The sequence below is a fragment of the Ahaetulla prasina genome, chromosome 2 (genome assembly GCF_028640845.1).
Source record: "Ahaetulla prasina isolate Xishuangbanna chromosome 2, ASM2864084v1, whole genome shotgun sequence".
NCBI classification, from domain to species: Eukaryota; Metazoa; Chordata; class Lepidosauria; order Squamata; family Colubridae; genus Ahaetulla; species Ahaetulla prasina.
Window position 1 is genome coordinate 279,247,254 of NC_080540.1, and position 26,514 is coordinate 279,273,767.

A 26,514-nucleotide genomic window follows, 5' to 3' on the forward strand; every position below is an offset into this window, starting at 1 on the left:
TAGATCTGTCCTTTGCTAATACTTGTGTGTGTGTGTGTGTGTTGACTATTGCCTGATGAAAAGGTGTTCTGATTCAGTTCTGGTTTAAAAGGGGCTTCAAGAAGATGAAGAAAAAGACATCTATTAGGAGATATTGACCTGGATTCAGAATCAAAGCAGAATTGCTTTGTATAGTTAGTGAGATAGGTGACATATAAATGTAATAAATAAATAAATGAACCTTCGGTGGACTAAACAATTGAATTGTACATCATGCTTTACTTTTTGTTTCAGACAAAAACAGCTGTTGATGGGCATTCTTGGGCACTTGCCGCCATAGATGAACAAAACGTTCCTAAAATTATAACACCATTGAACAAAGAATTAATTCCAATAACAGATTATCCTATAGTTGTGCAACAACATATGTTACCACCAAAGAAATTTGTTCTGCTGTCAGCACAGGTAGGCAGTACTTACTGTTTCTGTGAATAATCTAACCTTGTTTGTGTGTATGTGTATATATATTACATATGCTATAAAATACTAAGATGTAAAGTTCAATAGTAAGAAATGAATCACTTTCAGAATCACTTAATCTCACTATTAATAGAATGCACAGTTCCATAGTGATTATTGATCCAATATGGAGGTGTTTTGACATTTTCCATTTAGCTTAATTGAAATGCAATGGGGAAAAATAGTGTTATGTGCAAGAACTCATCCACATTATCAGTTTTCTGCAGTAGTACCCTACTTCTGTTTTATAATTTCTTAGCCTTTTGAAGGCTTTTTAAATTTTTTAAGATCTTTTTCTCAAATGTTTTCTGAAACTGTTCAGAAGTACTTAGATTTAAGAAAATGTCCTTTCTTGAGCTTCACAAATTTCCCAAGAAATTTGGTCAGAGTTGCAAATTATCAGATCCTTCAGTGTAATAGCTGTTGCTTGATAGGTTAGCTATTTAGGGTACAATAAGTGCAAAGTAAAGGTAATATGCTTGTAGTCTATGTTATAAACTAAATTTTTCCAAAAAAAAAAAAAAAGAGAGAGAGAGAGAGAAAATGTTTACCTTTTAAGAATTAGATTTGGGCTTTGTAACTACATGTTCCTAAGTTGCATAGGATTGGGAAAAGATTAGAGGTATATGCCTACAAATAGACATAAGTGTGTGTGTGGTGTCAGTAATTTAGCTTCAAAGTGTTAAGTATTACAGCTGCATGTTTTTGTATTAGGTTCAAGTTGACCCATATTGATGTGAGGGATGTTCCTGCTGCATTCATTATTCTCCAGTTTTGTAAAATGGAATTATGAGGTGCCTATTTTTTCTGAAATTGAGTAAGAACTGTAAAAATGTTATATAAATTGTCAACCATTTGCTACTTTTGTTTTCCGTTAGGGGAGTTTTATGTTTCATAAACTCAGACCAGTGGATCAGCTAAGACATCTCTTTGTGTGCAATGCAGGAGGGGATGGAGAAGATATTGAAAGATTTTTTAAACTTCATCCAGTAAGAATTCTTAACTTCCTTTCTTAGCTGAATCACACATTATTGTTAATTGTTCACAAGAGCTTGTATTCTGTGATTCATCTGATATTTGCTATTGTAGCTGGTTTAGTAATCATAGTTGTGACCTTCAGTCCTAGATAGCTAACTCGGTACATTAAAGCAGTTATTGTATCTTTAGAATAGAATAGAATTTACTGGCTAAAATTAAATGCCCAGTAGCTTTCACTTCTTCCTAAACTGTTCTTCCTCACCAAAAGCTTGAGTGTAGGGTATTTCATACTAACCAAAATGCCTCTTAATTCTTAACTATTGTATAAAGATAAACTTATCATTTTATCTTATTATTTACTGGTGATTTTTGCAGGTAGAACAAGCTTGTGCTACTTGCCTAATCCTTGCCTGCTCTTCTGCTGCTTGTGATAGAGAAGTTTCCGGCTGGGCTACTCGAGCATTTTTCAGGTAAAAATAGTTGGTATTTGCAGTAGAATGAGAGATAATAGTTAATCTGTTGTATCACAACAAAATTGGATTACTTTGAATTCTAGCTAGAGTATATAAAATTTTACTTTTTTTCATAGCTCCCTCATGCTATTCTTTCCTTTTTTGGTACTGTGCTCGGGGAACTGGGGGCTGTTTTGTTGGAGGCCCACTGTTAGTTAATTCCAGAGCTATATATAATAAAATGGCTCAATGGAATCACTGAAGCAGTAGGCGTGAGCTTAAATGGACTCCAGAGGATGGTAGAGGACAGGAAGGCCTGGAGGAATGTTGTCCGTGAGGTCGCGATGGGTCGGACGTGACTTTACAACTAATAGCAACACATATAATAAATTCAAATGCTTCCAAAACTTGGTGAAGAAAGCAAAAGCATGCATAGCATGAATCAGCAAACACAGACTGGGTGAGGGTGGGAAAGTATTTCTCATTTTACTGTGCTGCTATCATGACACTGATCTGGGAAGGTAGTGGTGATGATCCTTTGTGATAGCCATACTAGGCATCCTGCTCTACAGATGGCAAGGTTGGGATCCAGGAGTAAGTTGCGGCTGTTGCTGATACATCTGTACTTCTTAATATCATTAAAGGATTAGTGTTGGATTCCCCTGAGCCTTCCACTCTTTTGAGTATGGGAATCTAGTATCGCTCAGAAATCGATGGTCTCCATGGCAGCTATGGATTTTTCCCAGTGCAGACTGGTCCCCAATCATACCCACTTTCACTAGATCACAGTCTTTAGGTCAGAACAGATGGAATGTGATCTGAAGGATATGAACATCAGATCTTCATCATTATCGTGTAGTCGGCCTATAGCAGTGATGCTTTTCAAGGCCACGCTCCGGAAAAGCTGAACTTCTGGGTTCTAGCGCACATCTGTGCCCAACGATCAGCTAGCCATCACACATGCACAGGCTGGTTTTTGGCACTGCCATGCACACAAAGGGATTGCGCTCTGGAAAAGCCAAACTTCCGGGTTCTAGCATGCATACACACCCGATAATCAGCTGGCCAGTGCGCATGCACAGGCCAGTTTTTGGCACTGCTGCATGCACAAAGGACAGCTGATCATCGCCCGCGCATGTATGCCAGAAATCCGGAAGACAAAGAGGTAAGGCCGCACGTGCTGGGTGCAATGGCTTCGAGTGCCACTTTGGGTACACGTGCCATAGGTTCACCATCAGGGTCCTATAGCCATTCACCACTACTGATCTCAGTAGAGACGGGGGATTGATTAAGATGGTCCACTTTAGATGTCTAAGGGATCTGCCCGGTTTCCAGAAAATCCTTAGGTTGTTTTTTTTCCCCCTGACAGTAAGCCAGATAATTATGCTACTGCCCTTGACCTCTGTAATATGAAGGTTTTGCTATTTTATTTAACTGCATCATGTTTGTTTCATTTTAATGCTATTAAAAAATCTGGAAATAGGTTGCAGTATTATGAGTTTTCATCTAATCAATTACAGATATGGTGGTGAAGCACAAATGCGGTTCCCCTCTTGTCTGCCACCTCCAAGCAATGTTGGGACAACATTAGGCTCCCCTCTTCTACCTGGTAAGTGGTGGATGTTATTTATGCTCTTTATATGTTCATTTTGTGCCTCTTTATCTCTTGGGAATTTTTTCCATTTTAAAACTTTTTTTTTTTTTGTTTACATTTATACCCCGCCCTTCTCCGAAGACTCAGGGCGGCTTACAGTGTATAAGGCAATAGTCTCATTCTATTTGTATATTTTTACAAAGTCAACTTATTGCCCCCCCAACAATCTGGGTCCTCATTTTACCTACCTTATAAAGGATGGAAGGCTGAGTCAACCTTGGGCCGGGCTCGAACCTGCAGTAATTGCAGGCTACTGTGTTCTTAATAACAGGCTTTTACCAGCGTGAGCTAAACCGGCCCTCTTATTTTACAGCATCTTGTGTTTATTCTCTTTTTAAGTATTAGTAGTGCTTGATTTCAGAATCTATTTATTCTCCATAGTGTGGCGATGGGAGGCGCCATTTGGGTTATTCCAGTCTCTAGCTTGTGGTCTCTGAGTTGAAAAAAACTTCTGAGGATCCGCCTCCCTGGTGATGTTCCCCAACATTTTTCAACTCAGCCTCAGCTATGGTCGATTAATTTTTATCTCCAGAGCTTTAGAGCTGAACTATATTATTCCCTGGATATCCTTTTCTTATTTTGGATTTTGGTTTTCTTTCCTTTCCTTTCAGGTAAATTTGTTTTCTTCTATCTTGATTTTTCTTGGATCTATGATTGTTGCTTGCAGCTAGGGAGGGCTCTCCATTGATACGGATTGGAGCTGGGGGGTCACCCTTTCCGACGCCTCCCACCCTCCCCTTTCCCTCTCAGGTACCGTGCTGGTAGCTTTGGGGGGTGCTGCGGGGGTTTGCTTTCACCCCAAAGGTTGTGGCTGGCCTCCGTTGTCTCGGAGTGCCCTGATAAAAGCCACTGGAGCCGCGCTAGCATTTTACTCCGGAGTTTTTTTCTGCGCCGATCAGCTGTGGAGCAGGTTTGTCGCTTGCAGCTGGGGGCTTTTTTCAAGTTTGTCGGCCACACCAGCCTCTTGCAGCCTGGGCTTGGGCCGTTTTATTGCTTCCTGGATTTTTGTCCCCAGGAAGGAACTGTGGCAGAGCCGCTGGGCTGCCCTAGCCTTTCTTAGACTAGCGCAACCCTGGGAAGGAAGAAGTTAATTGAGCACCCCTTTTTCCCGTGCTTTACAATTGCCGCTTTCGGTCTGGGCGGCTTTGTTCCCCGCATTACTTTGTGGCCACAGGGCTGGCAGGGCTATCTGCATTGGGGGATGGGAGCCCTGGTCATTTTCAAGCCATTTTTGTGCCTGCGGGCTAGCTTTGCAGCCTGATCTGGGGAATCTGGAGGACTAGAGCCTGATATCAACAGTGATCTGCAAAATTCCAGTTTGTCTGCATCGTGGGATCAGGCTTGTATATTTTCCTTTCTATCCTGTCTGTTTTGCAAAAAGAATTCATTTCTGTTTCTTTCCTACATGCAGTACAAAGACAGATTTTTTTTCCCTGCTGTCCTTACTTTTGGCATCTCTTTAACGTTTAAAAACTTTTCGCATCTCTTTAAACTTTAAAAACAATGCTTTCATGGTGGCCATTTGGGTATGAGAAGGAATGATTAGCTTTCTCAAAAGGGAACAGTGCTTTTCAAGCATTTCCTAACCCTGGGATATATCTCCTGAAATTTATTAGAATTACATTCATATGTCTGACAGAAAGTGATTTCCTTGTGATTTTTATGCATTAGGTTCACCTCTGCCTCCTGGTAGCCCCTACTCTAATCCAAGCTTTTTGGCAACACCCGCACAAGGTATTTTATTTTTTTTTATTCTTCAATAACGTCTTTCAGTTATTGAAACATATTACATACATATACAGCTTAGCATATAATTAAGATTAAACTGCACCATTAAATAATGGGTTAATATTTCAGGTATGCAGCCTCCTACCATGTCCACTCCAGTATATACTGCAGTTGGTCATATGACTCAGCCTGGCACTTCAATCAGTGGAATGGTGTGCCCTGAGATAGTGTATTCTGGAAAGCACAATGGTGTCTGCTTATACTTTTCCCGAATAATAGGGTGAGTATACTTTCCTTCGAAATGCTTATCAGGAATATGCAAAACTCACTCTTCCAGGACAGAATATTCCATCAACAGCACAATTTGGTGTTTTTCATCTAGATTATATTGTATCTGGCTGTTCTAAGAATGGTCTGCTAGTTTTCCAGAAATATATCTGGTTTATGGCATTCCATGTGTGGAAGAGTCTTTTCCAGAAACAGTGAGTTTTGCACACAGTGCGCAGCCTAACCAGATTGTTTAGTCGCAGCTGCAGTTAGTGGTACCAACCCACTTTCCACTAGCCCTATTTAAGTTTAAGGATGATGGTGGCACACAATAAAGTCTTTTAGTTAAAAGCATAAATGTCCAGTCTTCATGAGGCTGTGCAGGGAGAATATGGCTCAAAGTGTCATGACATAGATAGATTAAATTATTTTTGGCTATAATACGTGTATTGGCTCACTCTAAAAAATGCTGAAGATACATTATTGTTTTTCTGTTTTGGAAAAAAAAACCTTAACAGTTTTGAAAGTAGCCCAGGTGTTGGCAACCCGCAGCTCCAGAGCTGCATGCAGCTCTTTCATCCTTCTGCTGCGGCTCCCTGTCGCGGCAGAGGGATGAAAGAGCTATTGCCTTGTCGCAATGGTGGTGATGGCCAGAGCCTTTGTGCAGGAGCGAAACGCCCCTGCAATTGCCAAAATAGCATTCTATCTTTGTCACGGTACATTTGCTGTTGCTGCCTCCATGGCCTGCCTGCTGCTTTCGCAGTGTCTTGCGCAGCACAGTGAAATTTGGCACTCTTCACAATGGGGGAAGACGGGATCCCCTCCTCCTGGAGCCCATTACGACACAAAGCCACAATGTGATGCTGCCCCACTTCCTTGGCAACAGCAGCGTTGTTGTTGGCTCGCTCTCGCCTCCTGGATGTCAGTTGCTTTTCCTGCAGAGGCACTGGTATTATGATGCCCTGCCTCCCTGCTTGTCAGTTGATCTTCAGCTCTCCGACAACCAGCTGATAGTTGGTGTGCTGCTTCTGGGCTCGTTGGCCTCCCGATGTCAGATTCCCACCACTCAGCAACAGATTAGGGGTTCCTTGCCCACCCCCCTGGGGGGCAGAGAAAGGGGGGGGAAGAGAGGGAGGGAAAGAGAAAGAGAGATAGACAGAGAGAGAGAAAGAGATAGAGAGAGGGAAAGGGAGGGAAAGAGACAGCGTGAGGGGGGGAGGGAAAGAGAGACAAGAGGCAGAGACAGAGATAGACAGAAAGAGAAAGAGGAGGGAAGGAGAGAGAGTCATGTGACTGGGTGAGAGTGAGTGATGTTGAGTTGGTCACGTCCACCCATGTTTTGTGGCTCCCAGTGTTTTCTGTGGGAAACTGGTCCAAATGGCTCGTTGAGTGTTTAAAAATTGCAGAACCCTGAATTAGCCGTATATATTTTTTTTACTGTGCAAAATATATTTCAGTGAAAGTTTCAATATAGTACTCTGATATGGTAGAAAAATAAATGCTCCAAACTTTATTTTAATAATTCAATTATAATAGTTCATTGAAATGATGTGAAGAAAATCCAAGTTTTGCTTAGTTATTGCTATGACACAGATCACCTAGAGTGGGCAGTGGCAGGCTATAATAGAGTCCTTTATTGCTCTGTTGAACTCCATAACAAATGGCCCTACAATGGCCGGTAAGGCTTCACCCCACAATTCCCTAAAGGCAGCAACCCAAATAAAAGCCAATGAGTTACAAAACCAATTTGCAAAGGCAGAGAGGAAGTCCAAAGATGAGAGGGGCAAGCTCATGGGGCAAGCTCCAGAATCTAAGTCCACAAGGCAAAAGGCAAGTCCACAAGGTTAGCCACTGGCAGAAACGAGTCAAGGCTGAGTTTTTTCCAAAATCATCATCGCTGAACGATCTAGTCATCTAGTACACTTTACAACAACTTCACTTGGTGACAGAAATTCCAGTCCCAATTGCCTTTCTAATTTAAAGACTATCTAATATAATAATAATAATAGTTTGCCCACAGATTTGGTAATGAAAGGGGAACTAGTGCATATATTACAAATTGGTTACCTTTTAGTAAAAAAATAAAAAAGGAAAAAAACCCAGCCCATATTATAGTGTAGAAAATTTGTAAATTTTGAAAAAACTTTCAAATGAATAACTGCCAAATATATATACAGAATTTGTTACAGATGAATTCATGAATGTTTTTTCAATGCAAGTATTAGGAAAAAAGCATCCATATATTACATATAAAATAAACCTGTGTGTGTTGTAAACTGGTGGTAGGGTTGGTATATGTAACATGAACATTGCAAAGTAGATTTCTGACAGCATTAAAAGGTGAGTTGCATTTTCCTGCTTTCCAGAAACATTTGGGATGGAAGCATAGTTGTGGAGAGAGTTTTCAAGAGTGGTAATCGAGAAGTTGTAGCGGTAAGTAATGATGGGCATTAATGCATGCTATTCAGAATTTTTAGTAAGAGTTTTATTGCAATATGCAAAATGTTTTTAACTTTTTTAACTTTATATGGGCTTGATCACAGCCACTTTTAATTGATGGCAGGTGTGCACTAACTACTATTTAACATCAGTTTGAATGTGATTGGTTAATTCTGAATGCAGCCACATCCCTACTTTTAAGAGGGTATGAATACTCATGCAGACACATTATTCTGTTTTTTTATTTTTAATTTCTCCCCACTAAACAATTTCAGTTTGTTTTTCAGTTGAATTGTACAGATGATATATTAAAGATGGAAAGAATTCTGAAGTGATTTGTCTTGGTCTGGGGTTTGTTTGTTTTTTTCAATCTCAAAAACCTGGCATTTTAACCAAGGTGTCTAGACTTTCTATATCCACTATATATTAAAAGCCCTGCTTGGAAAAAAGCAGAATGGTATATTTATTTGTGGCATGGCCTGCTGAAGGTGGCTGTTTTAGAGCCTAAGGGTATGGGACCATGGATATGGGAACAGGAGTAATTTGGGCCTAAGCCTTTGCTTTTCTCTCCCTTATTTAGGTTGAAAGTAGTGTTCCCCCACAACTATTAGAATCAGTGCTACAGGAATTAAAAGGGCTGCAGGAATTTTTGGACAGGAATTCCCATTTTGCTACAATAGGATCTCTTAGAAATCCCAGGTAAGATGGTTTTCATACATCATAATCATTTTTTTAAAAAAATCATTGGAGCTATTGTTTTTAACTGTTCTTTTTAATGGTAAGTATTTCTGTTTCTGAAGCTGAATTGGTTCCATAACAAACTTTTCAAATGAATGTATACATTTTAGTGCCAGCCGTAATTACAATAAACTAATTGATAAATATTTCTGTGCAATTTGGAGTGTGACAAAGCAAGCTCTGTTCTTGCTGTTTGCTAGTTTTGCTGAACAGCACTTGGTGTAAGAAGGGTTGTAGGGACGAAAGCTGTCCCAACCTGTCGCTTTCAACATTTGTTGCTGCTGATATTGACATAATTCCTAGCCAGCATGGCCATTGGGATGTTAATCTGTGTCTGCTCCAATTTGTTCGTTGCAATTTTAGCATGCTGTTTACATTGTTGGATTTGTTTTCTTTATAAAGTTTCATCAACCCAGCTACCCTGCAGCAGCGTTTACTTGGAGTGATGCAGTATGAGGTTGGAAGCTCTCAACAAATGCAGCAAGAAGTTCAGAGGAAGTTTCATGGTAAACTTGGGTTTGGCACGATCATATATTTTTGTTAGGGGAAAAAAGTTATAAGAAAAAAATCTTTGTTGCCTTGATGAAAAATAGTTTGTTTTTTCAAAAATTGATACTTAGAGAAGAAATTGTCTTTTCCAAAAGAGATTGAGCTCATAATGGTCAGTGAAGTCAATTTATCAACAGATATAAGGCACACATAATACCTCTTGTGAGAGCTGCACTGGTTACTACTGTGTTTTGGGCGCAGTTCAAACTCCTACATGGCTTGGGGCCAGTGTGCTTGAGGAATTGCCTTTTTCCTAGAGTCTCTACCCGTCCAACCTGGTCAAATAGAATTCTGCAGATCCCATCAGGCAAAGAATGTTGGCAGGCAGGGACTAGAAGGTGAGCTTTGTCTACAGCAGCCCCTGCTCTGTGGAACATCCTTCTTAGGAGATTAGAATGGCCCCAACCTTGTTAGCCTTTCATAAAGCTCTAAAAACCTGGATATGCTCCTGAAGATTGGACACCAAGGGCCCCTTCTCTTGACTATATTGTTAACAGACCAGATACCTTGCTTTTGTATGTACTTCAAATTAGATATTTTAAAGTTTTTTTTACTGTTTTACTCTTTTTATTGTTTTAAAATGTTTTTATATTTTACTTGTAATATATGTTGTGTGTGTGTGTACGTGTATTCCAAACATATAATTTGTATTTATGTTGAAGTTTATTGCATTGCATTACTACATAAATGATCTAAACTAAATACATTTCTCTCAAGGCTGCTTACCCTCAGAAACTTTTAAAATGTGTGGACTTAAGCTTCCAGAATTACTTAGCCAGTCATGTTGGCTAGGGAATTCTAGAAAATGAAGTCCACGCATTTTAAAGTTTTTGAGGTTGTGAAACACTTTAACACCTTAAATGATGGACAATGTCCCTTAGGCAAAAGGCTGTCCAAACTGAAAGAGTTTGGAGAGCCATACAGTCATATATTCGTTGTTGGTTTCTTGAAAAGGATTACACAAGAAAATAAAAAGCAGCAATCCCATGTTTTCATTTTACAGCAGAAGCACAGTTATCTGAGAAAGCTTCCCTACAAAGCATCCAACAGTTGGTGCGAAAAACTTGCCAAGCGCTGGCTCTGTGGAAGCTTCTTTGTGAACATCAATTCAATATTATTGTAGGTGAGCTACCGAAGGTATGTAACAGCTACATGTCTTTTTATGTGGTTTTTGATAGCACAAAGCCATCTTAAAAATCTAGATAAATTTTCAGAATGTATTTTAAAGTATAATATAAAAATCTAATTTTAATCAGAACACAATATAAAAGGATGGTTAACAGGCTATATCAGTTTTTCAGCATACCGTATTTTTCTGAATATAAGACACACCTTTTTCCCGCAAAACAGAGGGTGAAAATCTGGGTGCATCTTATACTCCAAATGTAGCCCCACCCAGCTTCTCAAATGGAGGTTTGGAAAAAGCATCAGAAATGAAGCTTCAACAAATAAGCCCACAAACAGCTTCAGAAAAGAAGCCCCCAAACAGAGCTTCAGAGGCTTTTTTCTGAAGCTGTTTCGGAGGTTTTCAGAGGCAGAAAAAAATGTTTTTTCTCAAACGCAGTTTCAGAGGCAGAAAAAAAAGCAAGGCACAGAGCTCACAACCAAGGAACCTGTTGCTAAAATTCACCTCTGGAAATAGCTGATTCCATGAGGCCGATCCACCTGCCAACAGCTTTTTTCTTATTTTCCTCCTCAAAAACTAAGGTGCGTCTTATACTCAGAAAAATGCGGTAATTACAATGTACAATTTTAAATGCGTATATATTTAAGGACAATATACTATCTCCTGCAAATCATCTTCCTTAAATAGTTTTTCATAAATACATTAGGATGTCTGCTTAAGGTATATCAAGCTATTTGGGGTGTAGTAGAAATGTGGCTATGCTTTTTTTTAAAGGAGTTTCAAGAACATCTGAAGATTACTACTTTCAGAGACCTTGTCATTAGAGATAAAGAACTAACTGGAGCCGTCATTGCTTCCCTTATCAACTGCTACATCAGAGACCATGCTGCTGTGGATGGCATCAGTTCACATTTACAAGACATTTGTCCACTACTCTACAGCACAGATGATGCCATCTGTTCTAAGGTATTTGAGAGTAAGCTAGTTTATTTAAACTAGCTATAGTTAAGTATACATCGTGCCACCTGATCCAGATTAATAAGAGATTTATTAACGAGATATGAATAGGGCTGAATTTTATTTTATTTTTTAATAAAAAATACTACAAAAATGACTTGTTTTTTATAAAATGCATTCATTGACAAAGTTGATTAGAAATACTTGAATGTTAAGACATATTTCCTTATCACAAGATTATATAGACATTCAGTTGCATGTGACAGAAAATAGCCCATGGCTTCTCTAATGAGGCAAATCAAATTAGGCCAAAAGGTCACTGAAGGAAAAGATTTTAGATTAGGATGACAAGATATTAGCTTAGCATCAAGGCAGCATAACTTTTGGAGACTGTCTTTTATCACCAATCCAGCTGATTAATGTGAATCCTTAATCAATAACAGACATTGCATTGACTGGCTAGATTCAGTCACTTATGGTAAATCCCCAAAAATGCCTTCCACACATGACTTTTCCTCTTTGATTCCCAAACCACAGAAGACATGTAGGATGTTCTATTGTATTGTAAATTCTACCCAGAACTTTCACAATGTGCTAATTTGGCCTTATAAAGGAATTCTCAAGGAGAGAATATTATTGGTATGTGATGCAATTGCCCATAATGCAGCCAAATTTTGCTTTAACTGCAGTGAGGATGAGACAGCAAGTATTGTGTAATTATTATTATTATTAATAATAATTAATTAATTAATTAAACTTTATACTGCACCATCTCCCGCAGGACTCAGGGCGGTTCACAGCCATATTAAAATACAACAATACCAATATAATAAATAACAATATAAAAACAATTAAAACCAAATATTTGATGGCCAAATCACTAAAACGGTAAAAACCGATTAAAAACCCATTTAAAATTTCACTAAAATATTTCTTAGGCTAGTCCAGCTTGCTGGAATAATAAGGTCTTCAGTTCACGTTTGAAGACCTGGAGGTCGGGGAGTTGTCGTAACCCCGGAGGTAGCTCGTTCCACAGGGCCGGTGCTGCCACAGAGAAGGCCCTCCCCCTGGGGGTCGCCAACCTACATTGTTTGGTCGACGGCACCCTGAGGAGACCCGCTCTGTGGGAGCGCACAGGTCGTTGGGAGGCAATCGGCGGCAGAAGGCGGTCGCGTAGATATCCCGGTCCTAAGCCATGGAGCGCTTTAAAGGAGGTAACCAACACCTTGAATTGCACTCGGAAGGCCACCGGCAGCCAGTGTAGGCCGCACAGGATAGGTGTTATGTGGGAGCAATGCGGTGCTCCCTCTATCACCCGCGCGGCCGCATTCTGGACTAGCTGGAGCCTCCGCTCTTCAAGGGGAGCCCCATGTAGAGAGCATTGCAATAGTCCAGGCGGGAAGTGACGAGGATGTGAGTGACCGTGCGTAAGGAGTCCCGGTCAAGGAAGGGGCGCAACTGGCGGATCAGGTGAACCTGATAAAATGCTCCCCTGGCGACGGCCGTCAAATGTTCCTCTAAGGCAGAGTTTCTCAATTGTGACAACTTGAAGAAATGTGGACTTCAACTCCCAGAATTCCCCAGCCAGCTGTGCTGGCTGGGGAATTCTGGGAATTGAAGTCCATACCTCTTCAAGTTGTCACAATTGAGAAACACTGCTCTAAGGACAGCCGATCGTCCAGGAGAACGCCTAAGTTGCGTACTTCTCCCCTGGGGGTCAGTACTTCCCCCCCAACAGTCAGCGATGGTGTAAACTGACTGTACCGGGACGCCAGAACCCAAAGCCACTCTGTCTTGGAAGGGTTGAGCCGGAGCCTGTTCCCCCCCATCCAGACCCGCACGGCCTCAAGACACTGGCCCATCACCTCAACGGCTTCGTAGCACCTCAAATGCTATAACATAGCATTTCTTTGATATCTACAAAATGTAGATATCAAAATGTCCTCTCCCCCTCCTTTTTCTTTTTAATTCTTAATTTCTTTTTAATTATTATTTTTATGAACTATTTAGAATACTATATATTTATTCAGTCATTTATTTATTCCAGGTTCTAAATAGGGCCTGAAGTAAAACTAGAGATGATTGGAAAGTGAAGCTGAAGATACTATGCGCAATCTCTCCCACCCCTCCCCACCTTCCTCTCTCTTTCACTTTTACACATGCACACAGAAACGCAGACACAAAAGAACATCCCTCTGCTGGTCAAACATGAAATTTAACATTTGTATGACAAATATGACTCAAAACAGATACTCATTAAATGTAAAATAATATTTAAATCTCCATTTGATTTTTTTAAAAATCTTACAGAATATGACCAGAATCTTCTCCAATAATTTCCTGTGGTGAAAATTTGATTTTCAGGCTGGGGGTTCAAAGACAGATACAGAATGAAAAAAAAATGATGTCTGTTTATGTTATTCCAGGCAAATGAACTACTGCAAAGGTCCAGACAAGTTCAGAACAAGTCAGAAAAAGAGAAAATGTTAAGAGAGTCGTTGAAAGAATACCAAAAAATTAGCACTCAGGTGGATCTTGCCAACGTCTGTGTACAGTATAGGCAAGGTAAGATGCAGCTATTTGTTGAAAAGCTTCCACATCAACATCTTTTCATTTCAGCTATTGCAAGAGTAAAGAATGTGTTTAGTACAGAAACAGATTTACTCAAATCACAAGAGTTTAAAACAGCAAGAGAAACAAATAGTTGAATTAGTTTTAAAATTACGAGGCATTTTGCCTAATATCATTTCCTCCCTCTCTTTTTAATTTTAAGTGCGTTTCTATGAGGGTGTAGTAGAACTTTCTCTGACGGCTGCAGAGAAAAAGGATCCACAGGGCCTTGGACTTCATTATTACAAAAACCATGAACCAGAAGAGGATGTTACTGGCTGGCAGGCTTTCCAGGAGAGGTAAGTATTTTGGAAAACAGAAGGGATTTTTTCCCCAAAAATTATTGGTATCAGCAGCTGGGAATTTTAATATAAGGAAGAAACTGTAAAAAACTGGGAGAAACTGTAAAAAACTAAATTACTGTAGACAGAGATATCACTCCCAAGGATATGTTGTCATCACATACAGGTTATGTTCAACTTAACGACCACAATTGGAACCAGAATGTCCCTTGCTCTGCAAGGCCATTGTAAACTGAGTCTCGCCCAATTTTACAACCTTTTTTTCTCCAGATGGTTGTCAAGCAAATCACTGCAGTTGTTAAGTGAATCATGTAGTTGTTAAGCAAATCCAGCTTCTACTCCATTAACTTTGCTTGTCAGAAGATGGTTGGGAAAGTCGCAGATAGCAATTACATGACCTCAGGATATTTATGACCCATCGTGAATACATGTCAAATGCCCAAATGTTATCATATGATTGTAGGAGTGCTGTAAGTGCGAGGACTATTCACAAGTCACTTTTTTCAGTTCTGTTGTAACTTCAAATGGTCATTAAAGGAATGGTTGTAAATTGAGGTTCTAAGTTCTTTACCAAATTTATTATTTTTTTAAATTTGTATTGTAGAAAATTGTACTTTTTATAAACCTTCCAGTCTCTACTAATCTTATGCTCAAGTAACGTGTCATTTGGAATATGTGTGATTTTAAAATGATAAAACTTGAAGACATTGATATACATTGTTGTTGTTTTTCCCTCCTTAGCATGTTACTCCACTTGTCATCTTTTTACAGGTTAAATTGTTATAAATGCATCACAGACACCCTTCAGGAGCTGATTAATCAAAGCAAAGCTGCCCCTCAGTCTCCCAGTGTGCCCAAGAAACCGGGTCCTCCGGTTTTGTCCTCCGATCCCAACATGCTGAGCAATGAGGAAGCAGGACATCATGTAAGTCCTACTGAAGTCATATACTGAGCAGTTCCTTAGGGATGAATAGGATTTCTTGGATCATTCTTTAAAAATTTATTTATTTTCCTTATTAAAGCATAATAGCTTCTTGCATACAAGATTTTCAGAGATTAATTGGAGTATAGAAATATTCTGTATTTACTACTTTAGTAAATACTGAAGCATTCAGTATTTAATACTTTAGTATATGCTATTAAAGATCTATTTAAATTATTCTAGAAGTGAATGCATGTTTTACATTCTTGCAAATCTCACAAATAATTTTTAAAATGTATCTGTCTTCCTGATTCTAGTTTGAACAAATGCTTAAACTGGCCCAGCGTTCCACTGATGAACTTTTTAGTATTGCCCTTTATGGCTGGTTGATTCAAGCTGATTTATCAGATAAATTGCTGCAGGTAAGATCACAGAAGAGTTTGATGAACATCCATAAATATAGTTTCTGCTTCAATTTCAGAAATACAATAAATACAACAATGGCAAATCAATGAGATTCCTCTCCCTCCATTTCTCTAGGTAAACTCTCCCTTTCTGGAGCCATATCTGGCACGTATGGCCAAAATTGATCAAAACAAAGTTCGCTATATGGATTTGCTATGGAGATTTTTTGAGAAAAATAGAAGTTTTAGTAATGCAGCCAGGGTGCTCGCAAAATTGGCAGACATGCACAGGTAATATATCTTTTTTTCTTCCAAGACTTCAATTATGATTGCATTACTATTATTCTATGGATTATTAATTACATGGCTTTATTAATAGCACTGAGATTTCGCTTCAGCAGCGTCTTGAGTATATCGCACGTGCTATCTTGAGTGCTAAGAGCTCAACAGCGATATCGCCGATAGCTGCAGATGGGGAGTTTTTACATGAATTGGAAGAGAAAATGGAAGTAAGTAAAGGCTGGTTTGCATGACATTGATGCCAGTGTTGCTTGAAGGAGGCATATATTTTTTTTTCATATTGTAATTAAAAATGAAAAAAGTATGCTTAATCAACACCTTTCATCTGTGATTACTTTCATTTATTAAAAATAATAATTTAAAATGATAGAATTTTATTTGCTTATTGTGCTTTTGTATTGGGAGTGGTGCAGTGGCCTAGAGGTGGAGCTCTCGCTTCACAATCAGGAGGCTGTGAGTTCAGGTAGGTAGAGGCAGATGTTTCTTTTTCTGGGCAGAATGAGACTATATCTGCTGAACAAAACTCCGCATTGGCGCCACGAAGGGCATCCAGCCAGTAAACACTGCTAGCTCCATTCAGTTGCCCAGATTCCACCCTGCAAGGGATTATGGGGTTGTTAAAAGAAGATAATGATTGTGCTATTGTATTGCCTTCTATGTGATAATCAAAATGATGCAGAACTGTAAAATTATTGTAACAGTAATTTGTTAAAATAGTATAAAGGTGTTTTTTTAAGTGAGCAAAAGGGAATGATTCAAATATAGAAATATTATAAGCACAGTAATTATAAAAGTTTACCCTTAAATTTTTCATTTAAATATTCTTGTATTTTTAAGGTTGCCAGGATACAGTTTCAAATACAAGAAGCCTTACACCATCAGTGTTCTCATCATTCTTCAGTGCAAGATGCAGTTTCCCAGTTGGATTCTGAGTTGATGGAAATTAGCAAGGTAACTGAACTTCACCATTCTAGGTTCCAATTCTAAATAACTTGTTTGTTGGGATATATATTTACATCTTAAATAATTTATTTTTCCTACTCATACTTGAAAACTGCAGCTGGCTTACTGTCTGTCTGTCTTATTGGCTATTTCAGGTGAAGATATGATATTCAGTATTTTCATTACTTAATTAGTATTAAATAATGTTTTCCATTTCTTACAAGTGACCAAATTGTTATTATTTTGCCTTTTTAAATCTTTAGCTCTATGGGGAATTTGCAGATCCATTCAAACTCTCTGAGTGTAAATTGGCCATTATACATTGTGCTGGACATTCAGATCCTATCTTAGTGCAAACTCTTTGGCAAGAAATAATTGAAAAAGGTAGGTCTTTTGTAAGTAGAATAAGCCTTTGTCAGATCATTTTTCATCTCTTGATTTGTCATTTATATTTCTAGTTTTAACAATAGTTTCTGTCTTTTGACAACAGTTTATTTTCCGATATTCCTACCTGTTTGAGATTTTCTCTGCCACTGCTGTCAATAATTGCCATCTCTCAGTTTCAAAGGTTTTTTTGAAATGTCTTGCTATCATGCCTTTATCTGTCATCCTGCAAATGTCACTCTTTTTTCCCCCTGCCTGGAGCTTTAGTCTCTTCTAGTGTTCATTCATAAATTTCTTAAGTTTATTTTCAGCTTTCCACCTAGATTGCATTTCTTCATAAAATAAACAACTTCCATTCACATGAAAATTTACTTTATTTACTCAATTTTTCAAGGCTCTTAGTAAAAGTTTTAATCAGTAAAGGAGAATAGTTGTAGGCCATGGCTGAAACAAAAGTCCTTGGTGTTCTCTGAGTTAGGTTCTTTTCTTGGAGATATTTGAGTAATCAAACTAGGTAACGCACTGATGACGTTACCTACTTTCAACCAATTGGAGTACAAAAGGGCTATCTCTCCTTGCTTGGAGAAGCTCCGTTGAATGGAGCTTGCCATCAGTCATTGCCATGGTATTATCAGTACTCAATGGGAGACATCTAATTTTCCTCGCCTGGACATCAGTTTATTGTATCTAATTGTATTGAGTTGAAGTTTGAAAGAATATATGTAATAGATTTCCCTTTTTCTTTCAGCACTGAGTGACAGCATTGCAATGAGTGCTCCTGACAGGATGCAGGCACTTAGTCTGAAGATGGTAACGCTTGGGAAAATTTATGCTGGAACACCACGCTATTTTCCTTTAGGTATATAAGTCAATTTTAGGTATTGAATAATATAGATTTGTCAAGGAAGTTGAAAGAAAATTTGAAAAAGTCCTACTGCTTGTTTGTTTGTTTTTTAATCTGTGCTAAATACTTATTTCAAAATCGTCAAATGGTAGAATCCAGAAATACTGTTTGTAGGCTTCAGCGTTTTGCTTGTCATTTAAAACCAAGAGGCAGAGCAGAAGTGGGAAAATGATGGAAGCCACCTGATTCCGGAATTGTATCCAAGCAAATATTTTAAAGGTCTTTTGCCTTGTGTGGCTCAGACTGGTAAGACAGTCTGTTATTAACAGCAGCTGCTTGCAATTACTGCAGGTTCAAGCCCCACTAGACCCAAGGTTGACTCAGCCTTCCATCCTTTATAAGGTAGGTAAAATGAGGACCCAGATTGTTGGGGGCAATAAGTTGACTTTGTATATAAATATACAAATGGATGAAGACTATTGCTTGACATAGTGTAAGCCGCCCTGAGTCTTTGGAGAAGGGCGGGATATAAATGCAAATTAAAAAAATAAATAAAAAAAAATTACCTTGATAAATAGCAAAATTGCGGGAGGGGGGATTAAAAACTGGTACATTGTGGCCAACTTCGAAACTAAATGTTTTAAGTTATCATAGGACCAATGAATATTGATGTGGTTGCTAAGAAGAGGAAAAACAGATACCGTTTTTTTGGATTCAGTAATCTTACACTGTTAATATAACTACAGGTTAATGAGGCCTTTTACGAGACCACTTCTTGATTTTTCTAAAGACCTTTATATTAGTGAAGATAGTAGTTACTAAGAGTGTCCTGTGTGTGAATTCTCAAGACTCTGGGTTTGGCCCTTTTAATCTAATGTGCTCAGATATGTCTATTTCTTTCTATGCCCAAGACTTCTTGGTCTCACTGACGCTAAAGAAACTATGTTGAAAAACCTCAGCTTCTCCCCAATAGACTAAGTCCAACCCGTCTTGTCACAGGCAGCAGATGTCTCTGTTCTTCACATCAAGAAACTGGTCAGATGGAGTTTATTTATTTTTATTTATTTATTAAATTTTTATACCGCCCTTCTCCCAAAGGACTCAGGGCGGTGTACAGCCAAAGATAAAACACAGGATATATACAATTAAAACCAATATTTAAAACATAGCAAATTACAAAAAGGCTGAAAATTAAAAATTTAAATTTTAAATTTTAAAATATTAATAAAACCCCAATTTAAAATCAAAACTACTTATGCCAGTCCCGCTTGAATAAATAAATGTGTTTTTAGCTCACGACGGAAGGTCCGAAGATCAGGCACTTGACATAGGCCAGGGGGAAGTTCATTCCAGAGCGTCGATGCTCCCACAGAGAAGTCCCTACTCCTGGGGGCCGCCAGCCGACACTGTTTGGCGGACGGCACCCTGAGGAGACCCTCTCTGTGAGAGCGTACGGGTCGGTGGGAGGCATAGGGTAACAGCAAGCGGTCTCGTAAGTACCTGGGTCCTAAGCCATGGAGCGCTTTAAAGGTGGTAACCAAAATCTTGAAGCGCACCCTAAAGACCACAGGAAGCCAGTGCAGACTACGGAGCAGTGATGTTACATGGGAGTCACGAGCAGCTCCCGTTACTACTCGCGCAGCCGCATTCTGGACTAACTGCAGCCTCCGGGTGCACCTCAAGGGCAGCCCCATGTAGAGAGCATTGCAGTAATCCAACCGAGACGTAACCAGAGCGTGGGTGACTGTGCATAAGGCATCCCGATCAAGGAAGGGACGCAACTGGCAGACCAAGCGAACTTGGTAAAAGGCCCTCCTGGAGACGGCCGCCAGATGTTCATCAAAGGACAGCCGTCCATCCAGGAGGAAGTCCAAGTTGCGAACCACCTCCTTTGGGGCCACTAACTCGCCCCCAACAGTCAGCTGCAGACGCAGCTGACTGTACCGGGGTGCCGGCATCCACAGCCACTCCGTCTTGGAGGGATTGAGCTTGAGTCTGTTTCTCCCCATCCAGACCCGTACAGCTTCCAGGCTCTGGGACAGCAGTTCGACCGCTTTGTTGGGGTGGTCTGGGGTGGAAAAGTACAGCTGAGTATCATCAGCGTACAGATGATAACTCACCCCGAAACCACTGATGACCTCACCCAGCGGCTTCATATAGATGTTGAACAGGGTAGGCGAGAGGATCGACCCCTGAGGCACCCCACAAGTGAGGCGCCTCGCGGACGACCTCTGCCCCCCTTAACCAGGAGTTAAGAATGTTCTCTGGTTCCATAGAGGAAAAAAATGAAAAAAGAATGAATAACATCATTGCCATAACTATGCATGAATTTGATGTTTTATTGCATTGTATTTTTTTCTCAGATTTCTTAGTACAATATCTAGAACAGCAAGTTTGTTCTTTGAACTGGGATGTAGGATTTGTAACTTACACAATGCAAGAAATTGGTGTCCCACTACCACGGCTTCTTGAAGTATATGATCAGCTCTTTAAAGCACGGGTATGAGAGTTCACAATCTAGTTTTCAATTTAATTTAAGTTCTGTATTATAACAATTCATGGGATGAGAATACTTCTGTTTAGATGCAGTACTATGACATGCTCAGTTAGGAAGGTTTTTGGTGATTATAGTTACAGATCATTAAATTTCCAAACTATGAATGTATTTTCCGCCACCTATCAAAATTAGAAATATGTATAAAGAAGAAAGATGTGCTATATCCTTCCTCTTTGAGCTAAAAAGGATTTGCCTGGTTTTCTTAATTCCAAAAAATAATTGATAGATTGAATTTTTGGAATGGGAGAAATTTTAAAGGACCACTGGGTGGAGTGGGGTTTAACACATTTTCAACAGAGCTAGTGCAGGCAAGGGCACTGTTTACCCACTATCAAAAACAGGATCATTGGCAGGGGAAGGCGATTCTTATTAGAACCGGCTTCTTGCTAAAAAAACAAACAATGAAATTAGAAAGCTCATGTTGCGCTCAGCTCCTAAGTATTCAATAGGCATGTCAAGTGATTTTGTAGTATGTTTTAATAGTGGCTTTTATTGTTCACTGCCTATAGTCACCTTGTTTGAGATGAGAATCTATATAAATTGACAATCAAACAAAATATTTGTGTAGATTTCTGACCAGCTGTGGCTGCTGGTCTTTGTCACAGTTTAGTTTACTGTTTTGGTAGCAATGGAGCAGTCTCTAAACTGTCAACTGGTCAGTGAACACATGTATAAGCCGATAAGTCTTTATTTTTGCATATACACATGTATGTGTGTATGTGTATATATTTCCATGTTTTTGTCTTTATAGGATCCCTACTGGAGCAAAATGAAAAAACCATTACATCTTTTGGAGTGCATACATGTACTGCTATCAGGATATGTGCAAGATCCTAACAAAGTAGCTACTTTTGAAAGGTATTTTAAAGTTTATATACACTGGAAGTGAGGTGAAGTTTTAATAATATAGCACATGCTGAATGAGGATGTTGACAATAGGTAGTCTTGTTTAAACATATCAAAATTAAATAAGAAAAATCTTCAGTCAACATTCTAACAATATCATGTTGAGTATTTTCAGGCCTATAATGACTTTTACTAACTTACTTTTTAATCCATTTTTTAGTCTTAAAACAATCTCTTCTGAAATAACACATTTTATAGAAAAGACATGTGGTAGGATGGCAAGAAGTACCTAGTAGTCTTTCATCTTCCTATTCCAGAAAATTGTTCTTTTTTTACCCAAGTTAATTTTCATACCTGAAAAAAATTATGTCATCAGCCCAAGAGTAGAATAAGCTGGCAAAAAAAGAACAAATATCTATACAGGTAGTCCTTGACTTATGACCGTAGTTGGGGCCAGAATTTCTGTTGCTAAGCAAACTAATAAGTGAAGTGCACCCAATTTTACAACCCTTTTTGCCATGGTTAAGTGAATTACTGCAGTTGTTAAAGGAATCACAAGGTCATTAAGCAAATCCAGCTTCTCCCATTGACTTTCTTATTGGAAGCTGGCTGGTTGCAAATGGCAATCACATGACCCTGGGATGCTGCAACCCATTGTAAATACATACCAATTGCAGGTGCCTGGATTTTGATCATCTGACACTGGGATGTTGCATTAGTTATTTGTGCCAACTTGGCATTATTTTCAGGCAAGCTTCCTTAGAGATGGCTCACCTGAAATGTGTGATTGTACATTTGCCTCTTGAATGCCTCACTCTTTACCCAGCTTCCCAGAATGAATGTTGGGTTAATAGGTCTATTTATTTTTATTTTGCATCCATCCACCAACTTTTTCATGAATATAAGTTTCAAGACTTTTTAAGTCACTTTATAGCAGTTGTATGGAAAGGAATATAATAACAAGATCCATCTGTTTTCTTTTTCTTTAGACGGCGATTCACAAATATCTGCTTAGATGCTGTTAGCCGTTACCTTGTTGAACTGCAGTCTATAAGTCCGACACTAGCTGTACAGACCATTACAGGGAGCTTTAAATCTCTGCAAGCAAAATTAGAGAGGCTTCACTAAGTCCGGTGATGCATGTCTGCTTGTCCAGGTGAACTGGCTGTTAATGTACTGGAACTAGAAAAGGCAAAAATACTGATAAGACTGAAGAGAATCAACTTCCTACTGATCAGTTTTCTAGTGTATCTCCTTAATGAATGTCACATGGAACAGAATGTATAAATAACATTGTTTTATTGTGTTCTTTTTTTTACTACTGCCAAATTTTTCTAACAGTGAAACTGTTTTATATGCTTTGGATTAAGATGCATTGTATAATTGTGTTCTGGCGATTAAACTTATTTGTAAAATGTTTTTTTGTTTTTGTTTTGTAAATCTGTGTGCTTGACCATAAGACTTCATTAGTCCGTAGAGTCCCAGCTGGTAGTTTAGGTAATGGAACTGATTAACTGCCCTTCATTTTAAAATTCATCATGCCCCAGACAGAAATTCTGTTTCTACAGTGTGTACTACCTCTCTTACTTTTAAAAGGAATTACTATTTGCCTGTACTATGAGAAATTTTGACAGTGTTCATGTCAGCAGGAATTAATACTGGGGAACAAACAAGCCATTCATAATTTTTCAAGCAACATTCTTTATCACTATACTTTATTGTTTATATGCCACCTATCTCACTGTGTTTCTGAGCAGCTTACAATAGAGAAAAATCAAACTTAAAGACATTAAAATTAACAAGAAACAAATAAAAAACTATAAATCAAGACCATAATGGTATAGAATAGAATAGAATAGAATTTTTATTGGCCAAGTGTGATTGGACACACAAGGAATTTGTCTTGGTGCATGTGCTCTCAGTGTACATAAAAGAAAAGATACGTTCATCAAGGTACAACATTTACAACACAATTGATGATCAATATATCAATATAAATCAAAATATGGAAGTGGAATCTTCTCTATTACTCCCCCAGCCACCTCCACTATGGAGCACCCTCATCAGGGCCCCAAGCCAACCATCAGAGCCAGAACCATTAACGCCCTTCTGGAAGGCCAGAAGGGTGGGTCAGATCTCACCTCCAGCAGCAAAGTGTTCCAAAGCCCAGAAGTCACAGCAGAAAAGGTTCAAACAGAGTAGAGCTAGAAGGGGCCTTGGAGGTCTTGTTGTTAGTTGCGAAGTCGTGTCCGACCCATCGCAACCCCATGGACAACATTCCTCCAGGCCTTGTAGTCTTGTAGTCCAACCTTATACCATTTCAAATAGGTGGCTCTCCAGTCTTTTCTTAAAAACCTCTGGTGACCCACAACTTCTGAAGGAAAGCTGTTCCACTGGTTAACTGGACTTCCCCTAGACCCTTCCAGCCAAAATTCCTTTACCAAAGGGGTCCACAGTATTCCTTTTCTTCTAAAACAGGTGGAATAATCCCATTGGGGCAAGACAGTTCCTCAGATACTCTGGTCCCATGTCATAAAAGGCTTTAAAGGGGATAATCAACACCTTGAATTGGACCCAGAAACAAACCAGCAACTATATTCTGACGTTCAAAGAACAGGATTTTTTAGAAGCAGCACAAAAACTTTAAAAAGGATATTGGGCAATGGGTACTAAGTAACAATACTACTTAATTTTTCAAAGAAGTTTTTACTTTCCTCAAGTTTAGCATCAAAATAATGTTGGTATTTTACTAAGATCTTAGCATAGGCACTTTCAATGTTGATCATCCAGGAGGTTGAAGTACAGTTCCTATGCTGGCCAGTAAGTTATTAGTGAGGGCTGTCTAAACGCAATTATAAAAACAACAGTCCAAAATCTGCATTCCTATATTGGTTCTTAAAAACACATTTCTGTCCTGTTCATGTTGGAGATACCGTTTAAGGTGCTTCCAGATTGATTATGATTAACCAGTGACATCACCATTGCCCAGGGGATGCCAAAAAGGCAAGTTAAATCCATGAGTTAGCCACTATGGTACTTACCCTGTTCCTTCTGTTCAATGGCCATTAGCCAACCTGAGCCAACTCAACAAGCTAAGATGGGTTGCTTACACTTGTTAGTATTCACTAGAGAACACTGAGTATCCTAGAAAAAGGGCAATAGCAAACCATTTCTATACTATGTTACTATCCAGAAAACAATATGGATCTATCCAGGAGCCTAGCTTGACATAAGGTACCTTTAATTTCTAAGTAAAATAATGACTTTCTCAGTGAGGTTTAGAACCAATCTTCTATATATATGTAATAGTTATGTGACAATGAAGATGCTGCCTAGAAAATGATCAGATGAGAAGACAGCCCTGGTGATTTCATGGTCAGAGGAAGAAATTTAGGAAGGACTCACTCTAATTGATCCGATGGCTAAAAGTGGTGTCGGGAGATTTATACCTTCCAATTTGCAAGATTTGTCAACGTAGCCTTACAATAAAGTAAAATTAGTTCATTTAGTCATGTTTCCTATCTCATTTACCTGGGAGTGCTGACAGTTATGTGCAGCAGGAAGGAGAGACCATTTCAAATTAGCCCAAAGTAAAATGGCATTCCTCAAAAAAGTATTACACTGCTGCAACAGGGACTTTTAAGCAGATATTTTCTCCCTTCTCCATGTTTACTAACTAAACTACTTCTCATCTTTCTTTTTACCTGATGAGATCATCACCCACAAAGCTTGTGCTCTTTCCCCCCAGTTTAAATGCCTTCCAGAGGGGTTGCTTAGAGATGCTGGGGCTGATGGCACAATCACTCTTAGGAGCACCAGGCTAGTTTCTGCTCTTAAATCTACTTTATGCCTTCTTCCTTACCTGTGGGACTGTAATCAAAGCCCATGAGCCCGTTGAAGGATACTAATGTAGCACAAGACGTCCATCACAGTAAAGAAACCAGCTAGCAAATCAAGTCTTTTTAGTTGTGCTCAGCTAACCAATACATTCACATGCACATCTCTGCAACTTTTCTTTCTTTCTTTCTCTTTCCTTCCTTTCTTTTCTTTCCTTCCTTCCTTTATACAATAATATTGAGGGAACTTGCCATCTCCTTCCAGGATTTTTTATTTTATTTTCTTTTATTTTTCCGGTGTAGCCTATACTGCTAGCTAGGGTTTCCTGGTGGTCTCTTCTCCAAGCACTAAAGGTAAAGGTAAAGGTTCCCCTCGCACATACTTGCTAGTCGTTGCCGACTCTAGAGGGTGGTGCTCATCTCCGTTTCAAAGCCGAAGAGCCAGCGCTGTCCGAAGACGTCTCCGTGGTCATGTGGCCGGCATGACTCAACGCCAAAGGTGCACAGAACACTGTTACCTTCCCACCAAGGATGGTCCCTATTTTTTCTACTTGCATTTTTTACGTGCTTTCGAAACTGCTAGGTTGGCAAACCCTCCAAGCACTAACCACACCCTAGTCAGCCAGTACTCTGTACTGTGACTGCTGGCAGTGAAGAAGTGCTTTAAGATTAAGACTTTCCCGAGTCAAGTGGTGGCTTTGAATGAATAAATTCATTAGTTCTCTTGGCAGTCAAATGGTAGCAGTTTACCATTTCCTGGGATTTTTTCGCCCCCAAGGTCTCCGTCTAATAATCTTAACTCTTCCTCTTGGTCTCCTGCTTAAGCTTCTTGAGCTCAGCCAAAGGCTGCGGGGTACTTGGCTGGATTAAGTCGTTAAAAAAACGCCCCATATTTTGAGCAGAAGTTCAGAAGCCGAATCCATCCCACACCTCGCTCCGGCAACGAAATCCTTCGACCGCTAAGACTAGACCAGACCCGAGCGGGAGGCGGGGAACGAGAGGCGCCCTCCTCAGCGTTGGAGGGGCGGAGCTTCCCTGTTTACCGTTGGAAGGGGCGCCGTGGGGCGCATGCGTGGCGCTCGCGCTCCTCCGCCCACCTCGGTTGGCAACTTGGGAGCCTCCCGAGTCCTGAAAGGAAAACCGTTGGGCTGAGGCGGTGAGTAAGCGGTAAGTCTGTCTCT

General features: G+C 39.4%; 2 protein-coding genes across 5 annotated transcripts in view; both read left to right on the forward strand.

Moving 5' to 3' along the window:
• NUP155 (nucleoporin 155) overlaps positions 1-22,916 on the forward strand; it is a 38,553-nt gene extending 15,637 nt beyond the window's left edge. The window contains exons 13-35 of the mRNA XM_058170117.1: positions 274-444; positions 1,377-1,487; positions 1,852-1,946; positions 3,449-3,537; positions 5,254-5,316; positions 5,440-5,590; positions 7,944-8,010; positions 8,597-8,715; positions 9,157-9,260; positions 10,307-10,440; positions 11,204-11,395; positions 13,813-13,951; positions 14,160-14,295; positions 15,070-15,223; positions 15,538-15,642; positions 15,761-15,915; positions 16,004-16,133; positions 16,762-16,875; positions 17,130-17,250; positions 17,999-18,109; positions 20,458-20,594; positions 21,403-21,509; positions 22,487-22,916. Coding sequence (XP_058026100.1) covers positions 274-444; positions 1,377-1,487; positions 1,852-1,946; positions 3,449-3,537; positions 5,254-5,316; positions 5,440-5,590; positions 7,944-8,010; positions 8,597-8,715; positions 9,157-9,260; positions 10,307-10,440; positions 11,204-11,395; positions 13,813-13,951; positions 14,160-14,295; positions 15,070-15,223; positions 15,538-15,642; positions 15,761-15,915; positions 16,004-16,133; positions 16,762-16,875; positions 17,130-17,250; positions 17,999-18,109; positions 20,458-20,594; positions 21,403-21,509; positions 22,487-22,625 — 2,844 coding nt within the window. The 3' untranslated portion in view covers positions 22,626-22,916. The remainder of the gene's footprint in view (positions 1-273; positions 445-1,376; positions 1,488-1,851; positions 1,947-3,448; positions 3,538-5,253; positions 5,317-5,439; positions 5,591-7,943; positions 8,011-8,596; positions 8,716-9,156; positions 9,261-10,306; positions 10,441-11,203; positions 11,396-13,812; positions 13,952-14,159; positions 14,296-15,069; positions 15,224-15,537; positions 15,643-15,760; positions 15,916-16,003; positions 16,134-16,761; positions 16,876-17,129; positions 17,251-17,998; positions 18,110-20,457; positions 20,595-21,402; positions 21,510-22,486) is intronic.
• Positions 22,917-23,368: 452 nt separating this feature from the next.
• The window catches only part of CPLANE1 (ciliogenesis and planar polarity effector complex subunit 1), an 83,367-nt gene continuing 80,221 nt past the window's right edge, over positions 23,369-26,514 (forward strand). For 3 of the 4 annotated variants that reach the window (XM_058170110.1, XM_058170112.1, XM_058170111.1), the window contains exon 1: positions 23,370-26,500. The gene's annotated coding sequence lies outside the window, so the exon portion shown is untranslated. Of the gene's footprint in view, positions 26,501-26,514 lie in introns of all 4 variants that reach the window. The other variant, XM_058170113.1, reaches the window with a different exon arrangement.